Below are 14102 nucleotides of genomic sequence, written 5' to 3'. Positions count from 1 at the left end.
GTGAGTGTCCCAAAGCTTTTCAGACTTTTAAAGCTGATCATACACAGGAAGTGCTTCCAGTGGCCAGGGGCATTCTCTACATGACTCCAGACTAATGTCTCTCACTTATCACGCCTCTCTATAACTCCTGGACTAGTCGCTCTGGAAACTATTAGTGACATGTTGCTGTAGCAATAAGGGAGCTGATGAGAGGGTTGGAGGGCAAGGCTTATCAGTGAGAGGACAGCAGAGGACTGCATCTCACTTCTGACCTTGGGATAGCAGGAAAAGCACTACTATTCACTGGCATTACTGCACAGCTAGAGGGATTCACTTAGTCTCACCAGTAAAATTTGATGTGGAAAACATGCCACCACAAAAACAATGATACAAAGAGAGTTATATCTGCCTCCCATCCCATCTCCAAGACAATGTTTGCTTTGTGGTAGGGTCAGAGAGACCAACACATGCTTTTGGGTCCAAGACTTTCCATCTGCTCTTGTATTCCTTTGATGAGCACTAAGTGGGATGGTTGGCATGCCATATAGCAGTCCATAGGGAAAAGCTGGAATTTAACTTGGAAACATGATCTGTTCTATGGTCATGGACTAGTTTAATAGAAAAATCAATGGAACAGCTGACATTCCTGTGTTATGGGTGTGACTATAGGGGAACATTGCAGATGATTAGTGTAACATGTAATCACAAAATGGCATTGAGGATTACAGGATTGTAATAGGTATATATATGTCTATAACTATGCAATACCACTAGATTTCAATAATGTACTTATATAGTTTTGTAGTCATCTATACCATAATAGGTGAATGCTAACCCAGCAGGTTGCTCTCTCGTCTGTTGGAATGTCTCATCCCTCCTAAATCAGACTATGTCAACATTTGACCTGTGTGTGCCCAAGGTTGAACAGGAATCCAGTCAAACCAAACACTAACAGATGTATCTTTCTAGGCTAATTTGTACTACAATAAAATCAACTTGTTGCATCAAACTAATTATGCAGTGCCTGCCATGCATGTAATATCCCCTCTTTGCATATCAGTGCACAAAACTCACTAGCGTTTTGGCCTACTGACCGGCAACCAAAGCACCCACATTTCAAACACAGACGTACCGTATGAAGCTGGTCTTTCCAGTGGAATACTGCCCCACAAGGAGAACCATGGGCTTGTTGTCAAAGTCTGCATCCTCTAAGGCGGGCGAGTGGAACTCGTGGAATTTGTAGTGTTCCTCCAAGGGTAAAAGCTTGGTTTTGTAGAGCTTCTTGAGCCCATCGCTGACTGTCTGAAAGACCTCAGGATCCTTCTTCCTCCTGTCATCGGTACCCAACCAGCTGAACATGATGCAATTCGATAATGGACAACCTTATATTCTATAGGGACCTCTATTGGTGCTTTTTCTATTCAAATAATTCGGAGGATCTCTTTGTTATTGGTTTAGTAGATGGCTTGTTTTTTCTTTCAATCAAATATTATGCAGACATATCCTTGAATGGAAAGCGTTCCCCAAGTCTTTACAGGCCAAACACGAGACAAAGATGCACAGACCACTATACGTCAGTAAATTGACTAGACTAAACACATACTAGTGATCCTAAGTCATTTTTACATGCACATTTACATATCACAGCTATAAACCACGATTTTCATTCAAACTGTAGAGGAATCCAAAAAATTATCCACGTATCAAGCTGGCAAATTGTGATGTCGTCTTACATTTGAATTCTGACGCGGTTGAATCTTCAAAATACTGTTCTATATAATATACCTTTTTCGAACCAACTGAAGAAAACAATAATACAGGTATAATAAAGCGTATATTCCTACTGCTGCGTAGAATCTTGAGCGGCCAATGGCTTCCCCGGCTTCGTTACTGCAGCATATTTAAATACCAGTCTGACAACGAAATCTAATCCGAAAGGAAATGCCCAACTACTGGCAAAACCCCACCCAGTATTACAGCGACTGAAGGCAGTGATGGCAGCGCCATATTAGCGGATGAGGGACCACTAGCATCTATCTCATTGTTGATGCTCCTCTAGTGGTAATACAATGTAACAAACAATGGGTGATCACAAAATTGCTTTATACATTGTATCAGTCATAAATTGCAAGTTTATGGTTTATAACAAGCTGCCATCTTACATTACCAAAGAAAATAGAAAAGATCCATGTCAACATTTCCATATACCTACACATATATTGCTTGTGTCATTTAATATATATATATATATCAGTATATAAAGTGTTGACTTAAAACAATATTGTAAAAAAATCTTCTCATGAATAAATATAGAAAATACAAAAGTGTCACAAAAAAGTTTTCTTATGATGCAGCACACAATTGATGGAGTACAATGGAACTAAATTGAGGAGAGGATACAACGTAACTGTCTCAAGTCTATGGTAGGCCTACGGTGTAGAATGTACTGTAGCCTACAGTGACTGTAGCCTACAGTGATGTCAAAACTTGTAGAGACACAACTGTCCAAATTTAGAGAGAGGGGCAAAGGCCATAGCAGGACATCTATCCGTTCCCTTACAGTCTATTCTACATACCAGTATGACACCTGCTGGACAACATTTAAGCATACAATAGTTGATGGTTTATGGATTATTCGACGCCCGACCACCACTAGATGGTGCAACAAGACAATACTTTTTTGATCCGTTTCCTATTTTTTTTTAAAGGTCTATACATTCAGCCTAGAATAAATCGAAGTGAGATTAGTCAATATCAAAAGTACAGCACAATATATAGGATGAATTTGGGAATTGTCAATAAAGATATTTTTTATTCTAATCTATTTGTTATTTTTTGTCACCAGACACAGTCCCACCTGTTCAGTGGTCACTGCAACTAGCTCTCACAGGCTCACGTCAGAATGAGACATTCATCCATGTTTCTCAAACATGTCACATTTCGAAGTGTTTCAGGTTAAGTTTATGCACTACCTCAGAATTTGTACGGTTAGGGTTAAGTTTAGGTATTAATTCCGAAATCTTAAGGTTAGGCAATAACTCCAAATTGTAAACGTACGGGTTAAGATTTGGTATTAACTCAGAATTTTTAAGGTTAGGGTTAAGTTAGGCATTAATTCCGAAATCTTAAGGTTAGCCAATAACTCCAAATGGTTAAAGTAATGGTTAAGATTTGGGATAGGCTTAAAACTAAAAACAACTTTCTTTTGCTGGATTTTAATTTACAACCTTTGGAATCAGATGCTGCCACCGGTCCACCAACCCCATCCACAATAACCTAGCAAAACCGAAACCTACTTGAAGGTAACCTCGCTCACTGTTACCCCTAGTGGCCGGTTTTCACATCGTCTCCCGATATCCTCAGACATTGATGAACGTCGAATACTGGCTTGTATCACGGGTGACCTAGCTGGGTCACCAGTATTAAAATAACTCATAACTCATAACCCATAACTCTGTAAAGAAAACTTGAAGATGAATTAGGCTGCATGGTTGATTATAGACGATATCCATTACTGCATACATACATTGCAAGTACAATAGACTACAGAATCTTGCACATTATGATTTACACGGTAGGTGGTGCTAAACCCATTCGATTTTATAGGTACCCCCAACCGGCTGATTTTTATCTAGCTGGACGGCTTCCAGTGTAGTACTTCGTAGCTCCAGCGAGTCATCGCTGTGTAACAGCCTACTACCAGTCCCGTCATAGACAATCTCGCAACCAGGGCATGAGTCTGGAGCGAGCGTGCAGCGCTCGAGAAGAGAACCGGAGAATGTGAGAGCAGCGCGCAAAACCACTTCTCCACAACCGACTTTCATAGAATTCCTAGAAATGTGCTTCTCGTAGATTGCCCAGCGCCAATAAAGGGGCGATATCTGCTCCAGTAACTCATAGGAAAATGAAACGCCTTTCCCGAAAGCTCACTTTGGCATTGGTGGTGCTTTGTTGGATTGCTGCACTACTGTATTTGATACTCTTAAGTAGGCAGAAAGTATCGGACCTGGGGACTAAAGATGCACAGTACGGAAAGGTAAGCAACACTATCAGTTCTTATCCGATATTCATCTTATCTATATCACACAATATCACTTCCTATGCATTTAGCAGTTGTGTAGTCTACACTTGTACCAACATACAGAAGAGTGCTAGGTGCGCGCAGGTAATGCGTGTTTCTAGGAAAATATTTATTGAGGTTTGAGAGGATGTCAGAATTTCCACGGAGCTATATACAGACAGATTGTATCACGGCTCCCTCTCTACATTGCTTTCTAGAAGTTTGCAGACTACATACAACCAGTTTTTCCTAACTTTTTTTATTCAGGATCGAATGAATTTGTGTGCAGACATTATCTATTGCAAAGTGCAGTTTCAAGTGGTTAAAAGTGTCAAGTTTCAGGTTTTAATGTCACATCCACAAGTACAGTGAAATGCCTTTCTTGCAAGCTCTAAACTCCAAAATGCAGCAATCAATAGCATTGTAAAACTAAAAATAACATTACGTTGAACAAAAACACACAGTAAATCAAAATAAGATATAAGAAGAACACGAGAAAGTAAGTAAGCATACTATATACAGGGTCAGTCAGTTCCAGTATCATAAAGTATGTACAATGTGCAGCGATACTGGAGTGATAGCGGTAGATATGTATAGGGGCATGTGTGACTAGGCATCAGGATATTTAATCATGTGTTTATAAGCAGTTTATTGATGTTTAGATGAGCTTTCTGTACATTCCAAAGTGAAAAGAAGATACAGTTGTAAGTAATCATATAATATATGACTGAATACACCTCTGATAGCCTATGAAATGCATCTTGCACAAAGAACAGTCAGAGGCTCACTAAATTGTCATGAACAAAAGTGCCACTATGTTCAAAGTGTAGGCTACTACATCATTTATTAAACACTGATATATGCATTCCTATATGAATTCCTCAAATACATGAATTCCTAAATTCCTCAATCTGTTGTTAACATCATTTAAACTGTAACCATGAATTTCTGCCTATTGATCCTTTATAGCCACCTGGTCTAGCTGTTCTGTACTTGTGTCTGAAAACCAGCATTATCAGTCAATAGGTTCAGTCATTGACTTGTAATAGCTGGTCCCTGTGTGAAAATACATTTTTAATGAACTGAAGGACATCATGTGATGAAGTAATACTGTCTACCTTTACCAAGACAGTCAGACTGGGGCAATTATAGCCATCAAAGATGTAACCTTTTTACAGCCGACACATTTCTATGCTTTTATTACTCCTATTTTATAAAGGCAGCTTTAATGAAACCATTGCTGCTTTCCCCCCTGAAGTATAACTTTTTGTGAAAAAGGCGTTTTGTGCAGTGCAGAAGACAGATTTTATCATATTTTGTGGTCCAGTTATTATGGTATATCTGGGGGGTTTTCAAAAGCTTACTGCTAACGGCAAATGAGGAAGTGAGTGCTTTTCAGTGTGGGAGCTGAATGGTGGAATTACACTTGTGATGTAGGCACTCGTCTGGATTGATTGATTGAGTTTCAAAATGGTACACACCAAAATCATGGGTGTACATTTAACTCGGAAAGTGTTAAATGTACACTATTTTCAGTGAACGTATGATTCCCACTGTACTGGTTTTAAAATAACACTTTTGAAAGTGTTAAAGATTTAACTCTGTTGTAGTGTTCTCCATTCAACTGTTAAAGTGTTCCAATGAACTTGATTATAGTGTTTGCATAGTTCTACTGTAGAGTAATATGCAGCACCTTCAGTGTAAAACATAACACTTGATTTAGAGTAGACTTGACTCACTTTGCTTAGTGATCACGCTGCTTAGTGTAAGAAATGATCACCTGTAGTGTTACACTAAATTGTTTTCGGGTGTTGTTGTAACACTGAATGGTGTAAAGCAAATGTACCAAACTAATTTCATCGAGGGCTAAGTGTGTGTGGGTTTTCACTCCTTCCTTATACTTGACTGATGAATTAAGGTCACTCATTAGTAAGAAACTCCCCTCACCTGGTTGTCTACGTCATAATTGAAAGGAAAAAAATAAAACCAGTAGACACTAGGCCCTCCATGGAATGAGTTTGAGACCCCTGGGGTAAAGCCCAATTTGCATATTACCCAGGGTGCCTTTTTTTATTTGAGTGAATTGTAGAGTTACCACACATGACTGTATTTGTTAGTGACAGAGATGTGGTTATCAAATTATTTCCTTATTTTATTATTTACAAAACATAAACATACAAACGCACAGAAATATCCACAACACCACCCCTGCCCATATCCACCTGCTCATACCCCCATCTTCAGCGCCTGCATCACTCTCCGCCACATGGCCTCAAACTGCACCACTTAGTTTCTCATCATCGCCCACACACTTTCAGCATTTAGATAATAAAGCATTTGACCCTTCCATTGTGTTAACGATAGAGGATTGGTTGATTTCCAATTTTTAAGTATAGCCTTTTTTCAAAATGATTGACGAGAAAAGTGTCATCCAACCCATCGGGTATCTCACTGCACCCTCATATGCCATGTCTTGAAATATGCAGACAGATGGATTAAAAGTACATTTAAATTGTAATACTTCGGACAGCCAACTTTCTAACTCCGCCCATAACATTTGGAGTTTCTAGCATTCCCAAAAGGCATGGATTATTGAGTCATTGTTGGTTTACACATAAGACATGACTCTGCCATTGTGCTGTAGATTTAGTGAATTTTGTCACTTGTGTAATAAATTCTATACATTCGTATATACTGGATTAAGCGTCGATTTTCGTTTAACTGTCATTTATTTAGTTATGTTCCAACATTCCCTTCATCGGGGCTCCCGAGTGGCACAGCAGTCTAAGGCACTGCATCTCAGTGCTAGAGGCATCACTACAGACCCTGGTTTGATTCCGGGCTGTGTGCCAACCGGCTGTGATCGGGAGTCCCATAAGGCGGTGCACACGTGGCCCAGCGTCGTTCGGGTTAGGGGAGGGTTTGGCCAGGGTTGGCCGTCATTGTAAAATAAGATTTTTTTCTTAACTGACTTGCCTAGTTTAATAAAGGTTAAATAAAAATATTGTACCAATATCAGTTATTTGTACGTCTTGGTTCCAATAGTTTATACTTTTTTTTAAAGAGATTGTCAGTTGGATAGGGTCTCTACAAGGTTTTTTATATCTTACCTATCATATGAATATCCTTGTCTGACTCAAATAGGATTCCCTCAAGTTTGCTAATGTGTCCAAAAGATTTCAAATAAAACGTTCTTTCCTTTTAAAGGCCTGTGGCTTTCACCAACGGAGTATTAAAATGTAACTCTATGACAATACAATACTTATATCATAAGGCCTTACTTCAATGGCCTAATTTTAACCTAACACAGTGGTGTTAAGAAACTCCTGCTTTACAGGCCACATCAAGCCTGCAAGTCACATTATGCTGGTGTCACGCCCTGACCTTAGAGATCCTTTTTATGTCTATATTTTGGTTTGGTCAGGGCGTGAGTTGGGGTGAGCATTCTATGTTGTGTGTTCTATGTTTTCTATTTCTGTGTGTTTGGCCTGGTGTGGTTCTCAATCAGAGGCAACTGTCTATCGTTGTCTCTGATTGAGTACCATACTTAGGTAGCCTTTCCCACCTGTGTTTTGTGGGTAGTTGTTTTCTGTTTTGTGTTGCTGCACCTGACAGGATTGTTTCGTTCATTCTCTTTGTTATTTTGTTTAGTGTTCTGTTTTAATAAATTAACATGAACACTTACCACGCTGCGCTTTGGTACGATGATTCCTCATCTTCAGACGACGAACAGCTGGCTTGCAAAGTGATGTTTAATTCCTATTGGAATCCAAACACTGTTAGGATATCCAACAGTTGGAATTTATATTCACCCACACCCTGCATTCAGAATGACTGTCAGGGTTTAAGAAATGTGTTAAGAAGACTGTCTAAACCATTTAAACTGGAACAACCATTTCAGTAACCGTGCAATTAATCTAACTAATTGATTGGATTAGTTTTGAAACATTTCTTATGTATCTATGTGTATCATAAGATTAATCAATCAATCAATATACAAGCAAAAACACAGATATTAAAAACAATCCCCAAAAAATATACCTGAAGTAGAGCATGCTGAAAACTATAACAATGATTGGTTTGGTTTTGATGGGACTGTTTAACTCTCTAAAGTGTAGATTTACTTGACTGTTAATTTCACTCTTCCAAAGCGAATTTAACTCTGGAATCAACACCAGAAATGTTACACTGAAAAATCAACACTGGCCAATTGAAGGGCCTCTATCAACTGAATACGTTTTAGTCTGAGATGATGTTTGTGTTTCTGGAGTAAAGTTTCAAGTTGAAATGTTCATGCTGATGAGTTTCAACTTTGGGTAAAACATTGAAATAAATAAAAAATATTTTCAAGAAGCTGAGTTATGGGTTGAAGACCTGTAAGAAATTATTTGTAGAGTAAGCAGACCAGAAAAATGGGAAGTCTGTGGGAAATGCTGCTGCACAGATAATAAAACATACATTGTGGGTATCTGTCATTCAAATGCAAATGGAATATTCCCACTCAGTGTACTCTCACCACGTAGTTTATTTTTGTATTACATTTTTTCAGGGGGTAGATCAGCTTTAATACTGCAGATAGAGTGTGGCTTCCATCAATGTAATTGTCTGTATCATTTCCAATCCCCCATATATATATTTTTGTAAATACACAGTACCAGTCAAAAGTTTGGACACACCTACTTATTCCAGGGTTTTTTATTCTTTTTACTATTTTCTACATTGCAGAATAAAAGAAAACATCAAAACTAGGAAAATAACACATGAAATCATGTAATAACCAATAACTAAATAAATCAAAATATATTTATATTTGAGATTCTTCAAAGCAGCCACCCTTTTCCTTGATGACAGCTTTAAACACTCTTGGCATTCTCTGAACCAGCTTCATGAGGAATGCTTTTCCAACCGTCTTGAAGGAGTTCCCACATATGCTGAGCACTTGTTGGCTGCTTTTCCTTCTGAAGTCCAACTCATCCCAATTGGGTTTTGGAGGCCAGGTCATCTGACACAGCACTCCATCACTCTCCTTCTTGATCAAATAGCTCTCACACATCCTGGAGGTGTGTTATGGGTCATTGTTCTGTTGAAAAACAAATAATAGTCCCACTAAGCGCAAACCAGATGGGATGGCGTATCGCTGCAGAATGCTGTGGTAGCCATGCTGGTTACGTGTGCCTTGAATTCTAAAAAAAATCACAGACAGTGTCACCAGCAAAGCACCATCACACCTTCTCCATGCTTCACGGTGGGAACCACACATGTGGAGATCATCCATTCACCTACTCTGCGTCTCACAAAGACACGGTGGTTGGAACCAAAAATCTCAAATTTGGACTCATCAGACCAAAGGACAGATTTCCACCAGTCTAATGTCCATTGCTTGTATTTTGTTGGTCAAAGCAAGTCTCTTCTTCTTATTGGTGTTCTTTAGTAGTGGTTTCTTTGCAGCAATTCAACCATGAAGGCCTGATTCACAGTCTCATCTGAACAGTTGATGTTGAGATGTGTCTGTTACTTGAACTCTGTGAAACATTTATTTGGGCTGCAATTTCTGAGGCTGGTAACTCTAAGGAACTTATCCTCTGCAGCAGAGGTAATCTGGGTCTTCCTTTCCTGTGGCTGTCATCATGAGAGCCAGTTTCATCATAGTGCATGATGGTTTTTGAGACTGTACTTGAAGAAACTTTCAAAGTTCTTGAAATGTTCCATATTGACTTACCTTCATGTCTTAAAGTAATGATGGACTGTCGTTTTTCTTTGCTTATTTGAGCTGTTCTTGCCATAATACGGACTTGGTCTTTTACCGAACAGGGCTATCTTCTGTATACCACCCCTAGGTTGTTAACACAACTATTTGGCTCAAACTGTAAGGGAGTGCGTAACTGGCGGCAGGGAAGTCAGGCGCAGGAAAGCAAAACTGGGTAATCAACGGAGCAGTTTTATTCATCAAAACCACCAGAAACCAGAACAATAAACAAATGGGTACAAAACCCGTTGCGCACCAGAGAAAACGTGCACATGCACTAACAATAAACAATTCCACACAAAGACATGGGGGGAACTGAGGGTTAAATACACAACATGTAATGAGGGATATTAAGACCAGGTGTGTGAGAAGACAAAACAAATGGAAAATGAAAAGTGGATCGATGATTGCTAGAAGACCGGCGACGCCGCCCGAACAAGGAGAGGAACCAACTTCGGCGAAAGTCGTGACACAAACGCATTAAAAAGGAAAGAAATTCCATAAATGAACTTTTAACATTGCACACCTGTTAATTGAAATGCATTTCAGGTGACTACCTCATGAAGCTGGTTTGAGAGAATACTAAGAGTGTCCAAAGCTGTCATCAAGGCAAAGGTTGGCTACTTTGTAGAATCTCAAATATAAAATGTATTTTGATTTGTTTATCACCTTTATGGTTACTACATGATTCCATATGTGTTATTTCATAGTGTTGATGTTTTCACTAATATTCTACAATGTAGAAAATAGTAAAAATAAAGGAAAACACTTGAATGAGTAGCTGTGTCCAAACTTTTGACCGGTACTGTATATATAAAATCTATATTTAAAAAAAAAAATATTTTCCTTTATTATTTTCCCGTAACCCTACTACCCCTCCCCTAATTGGAGTAAACTAATGGACAACAACACTTAGACTTCTACTTCCAGCTTGTACATACATTTTAGAGACACAGTATATTTTACAACAGCTATCTTTTGTTTGTTTTTAGTCCCATCCTTCAGCTACCCTAAACCCTTCCCATCTATCTCAGAAGACCATGTAGGTTTGTTTACCTAGCTGCTTTGTGAACAATAAAACCTGCAGACTGCCTAAGGATATCTATAGCAGAGCATGGATTCATCCTTCCTTTGAAGAACACAGCATTTTCTCTTCCCCCTCAAGCACTGTCTTTTGGGGGTCTTTGAGCTATTCCTGATGCAGATTTTTCAACTCCAGATTGGGAGCTGTTCTGCAGAGGAAGCTTGTGCAGCACGAAGCACAGATCCCATAGGGGATCTCGCTCAGTCTTTTCATCCCCAACGATATACTTTTTCTCTGAATCAGTTGTCTGCCGCTAGGCTTTTATTATGCATTTCACTTCTTTTGTGTGGCATTTCAGCAGCACACTTTTCTGAAGCTTTAGTTTGTACGGTGCTTGGCATGTGGTTGAGACTCGCCTGGAGCTGTGTGTGGGGAATGTAACTACTATGTAACCTTAGGATAATTGGGTCATTATTATGTTTTTAAGTTGTACTGTAAACTTAAATGACTCGTAGGCTATATAGCACACAATGATTGTTTTCAGGAGAACAATTCTCATAAACTTGCGTGTGTTTTTCTTAGCCATACTGGGTTCTTCTATTTTTCCCTCTATGTCATAAAATAACCTTACCTTACCTACCTTACATTCCTCCAGCTCTCAACAACGGTGTTATTTTTCATGTCATGTCTGTTCCCAATGTAACTCTCTCCTGGTGAACAAACAAGATAGATGTTCCAATCACTGTGTTCAGCTTTTGTATCACAATGCCAATGACTCCTAAATGCTCTAGTCCACATGATTGGAATTACACATTTCTACCTCGTATGAAATTGAATTTTTGTTTTTTTCCCCCATTGCTAATAGAGCAACGAGGGAGAAATAAAATGAGTTCTGAGGATAAAAATGACTGAAGCTGGGAATGAATATGTTTTACATGTAAGGATTGCTGCACCACATCTTCAGGATTGGTACAGTAGGTGTTATAGGAATGTGCTAGGATTACTGTGGATGGAGTCAAACTATGTCATATTGAGTCATCTTGAAGGGAGAGAGTGTTTGTGGTTATACAGTAGCCATAGAAAGGAGGCACTATTTGTTTAAACACGTGTTTGTATAAAGACAGAGCTTGTCTTGTGTCTGAGCATCATGTTGGGCCGAAACATATTACATGATGGCTGTCCTTGTGCACAAGGTCTTTCATTTTCTCTGACGTTGTATTTGCACAGTAAGTGTAAAAAGTGAGTGTTATTGTAAGCCTTAGGCAAGCAGGATGGGATCTACTGAAGGAACTATGAAAACACTTAAACGCTTAGCAAAATATGCAGTGTCCTTTTTATTATTTACTCTCAACGTGTTACCCAAAACCCATCTCCTGTTAAAGAGAAAAACAGTAGCACGCCTCATTTAATATGTGTTAATCATTTTGCTATTCCCAGTTTGATATTGAAAGAAATTGCCTTAGCAGAGGCTGTTAGACTGTTACTCTTAGCTAAGTGCTGTGATAGGGCTGTTTTGCAGTGATTACCATGCCCTGAGGAGTTATTCCCCCTATTATGAGGAGCAGATCAATAAATCATACCATCCTCTCACACACACACACACACACACACACACACACACACACACACACACACACACACACACACACACACACACACACACACACACACACACACACACACACACACACACACACACACACATTGCCTGCTTGATAATAACTTTCCCACCCATATAGCATTGTAATGGCACAACAACACACTGCTGCTGCTGAAATGCTGAAACATTCAAACAGGGCTGATGGGATTCTGTCTAGACTATGTAAAAATTATATACATTTATTCTAAATGGGCTGTCAGTTGTAACCAATGTGTTTTTCGATCTCCCGAGAAAATGTCCGCTTTTGCTGCACATTTGTAATTTTCACCTTTATCTCCCAAGGATGAAGGGATCAATCTTATTTAGTCAGTGCTGCTAGAGCTATTTCTCAATGCGCTAGACAGAGCGAGGGATGTTCTAAAGACAGAATAGTGACAAAGAGCAAATAAAACCATTTAGAGAAGAGAACGTACCACCTTTTTTTTGTTTGAAGTCATTTATGTGAAAGAGTCTGATTTCAACCGGAGTCAGTGAGAAAGATGTTGACAGTGGAGAGGGATCACACCCCTAAGTGAAAGGAATAAACTAACTTGTCACGTTTGGTATTTCCCTGAGAAATTGGGGCCGTTAAGAGGATGGCTTTAGAGCTGAGAATCTGCAGTGTTCGCTGTTACACATTGAGCTTTCATAGTGTGTCTGTGAGCAGAGTTACATCAGAGATGATTCATGTAGATGGCCTCGCACATGAATCAAACCTGAGACTAAAGCTAAGAGAGAATGAAAAATGAAATCCACCTTCAGGGGTTGTTGTTATTTGTTTGATGATTAAGAATGTATATATACAGTATATAGCCATGTAATAAAATTATAGTTTATTGCATCTCTCTTGTATAGCGGAAAAAGTGTTAACAATTGGATTTACTTTTGTGTGATCAACAGTTTTTTTTCCCAGAGTGAAAGAATATGGATATTTCTTCTAACTTTATGAAAGCCCAGCAGATTTCTCTCAACTCAGGCTCAAACACAGCCTGAATCTGAGGTTATAATGAAAAGGATTTAGAGGCACACAAAGTCTATACACCTTGATGCCTGGTTGCTGGCACATTTGTGTGAATTTAGTTAATATGGGGGCTATTCAGCTTATTGCCTTTCAGACAATTTCTCTCCCAGCTACCAAAATAACACTCAGAGACCTGTGTCCGGCGAGGAAGCGCCCCAGTTATTAGTTTTTCGGTCTGTTGCCCGCAGCCGCTTTGATAATCTCCCCACTGATGTTCTTCTGAAGCCTGCTGGAAGGGGGGGGCACCTGGCATTTTCTGTTGCCTTATTGTTCCCCCAGCTTGAAGGACATGCTCTATAATTCAATTTGGAGCCCGGGATGCAGTGGCAGCACAGGCAGCAACAGGAAGAGAATTTCTACCATAGAAACCTTGATGCGCTTTTATTGTTTTTTCTATTTCTTGACCTTAGTAAAGGAGAACATGTGAACATGTTCCCCCCCCCCAGTAATAAGTAGCAACGGGGTCAAACACAATCAGTGATAAAATTGAAGAACAGCAGTTGAGGGGGTTGGGAGCTTGATAAAAAAGCCCTGAATAGATTTTCTAAACTTAACAAAATTAGATTCAAGTAGCCTCTTAGGTGCTTAGTCAGCTTGAAACACAGCACAGGGACCATTATATACTGCACATCC

The 14102-nt window shown here is 39.3% G+C and overlaps 2 protein-coding genes across 4 annotated transcripts in view; one reads left to right on the top strand and one right to left on the bottom strand.

Annotated features, from left to right (window-relative positions):
• Window positions 1-1926, bottom strand: part of LOC129825134 (EH domain-containing protein 3) — a 30672-nt gene extending 28746 nt beyond the window's left edge. Inside the window, exons 1-2 of one of the 2 annotated variants that reach the window (XM_055884961.1) lie at window positions 1713-1926; window positions 1112-1309 (exon numbers count right to left, since the gene is read on the bottom strand). In XM_055884961.1, the coding sequence (XP_055740936.1) occupies window positions 1112-1309; window positions 1713-1714 (200 nt within the window). In that variant the 5' untranslated portion in view covers window positions 1715-1926. Of the gene's footprint in view, window positions 1-1111 lie in introns of both variants that reach the window. The other variant, XM_055884960.1, reaches the window with a different exon arrangement.
• A 1729-nt stretch (window positions 1927-3655) lies between these two features.
• LOC129825133 (polypeptide N-acetylgalactosaminyltransferase 14-like) overlaps window positions 3656-14102 on the top strand; it is a 135417-nt gene continuing 124970 nt past the window's right edge. Inside the window, exon 1 of one of the 2 annotated variants that reach the window (XM_055884958.1) lies at window positions 3656-4015. In XM_055884958.1, coding sequence (XP_055740933.1) covers window positions 3884-4015 — 132 coding nt within the window. In that variant the 5' untranslated portion in view covers window positions 3656-3883. The remainder of the gene's footprint in view (window positions 4016-14102) is intronic. The other variant, XM_055884959.1, reaches the window with a different exon arrangement.

Source organism: Salvelinus fontinalis, chromosome 27 (assembly GCF_029448725.1).
Source record: "Salvelinus fontinalis isolate EN_2023a chromosome 27, ASM2944872v1, whole genome shotgun sequence".
Classification (NCBI taxonomy): domain Eukaryota; kingdom Metazoa; phylum Chordata; class Actinopteri; order Salmoniformes; family Salmonidae; genus Salvelinus; species Salvelinus fontinalis.
This window is presented reverse-complemented; position numbering and strand designations above follow the sequence as displayed.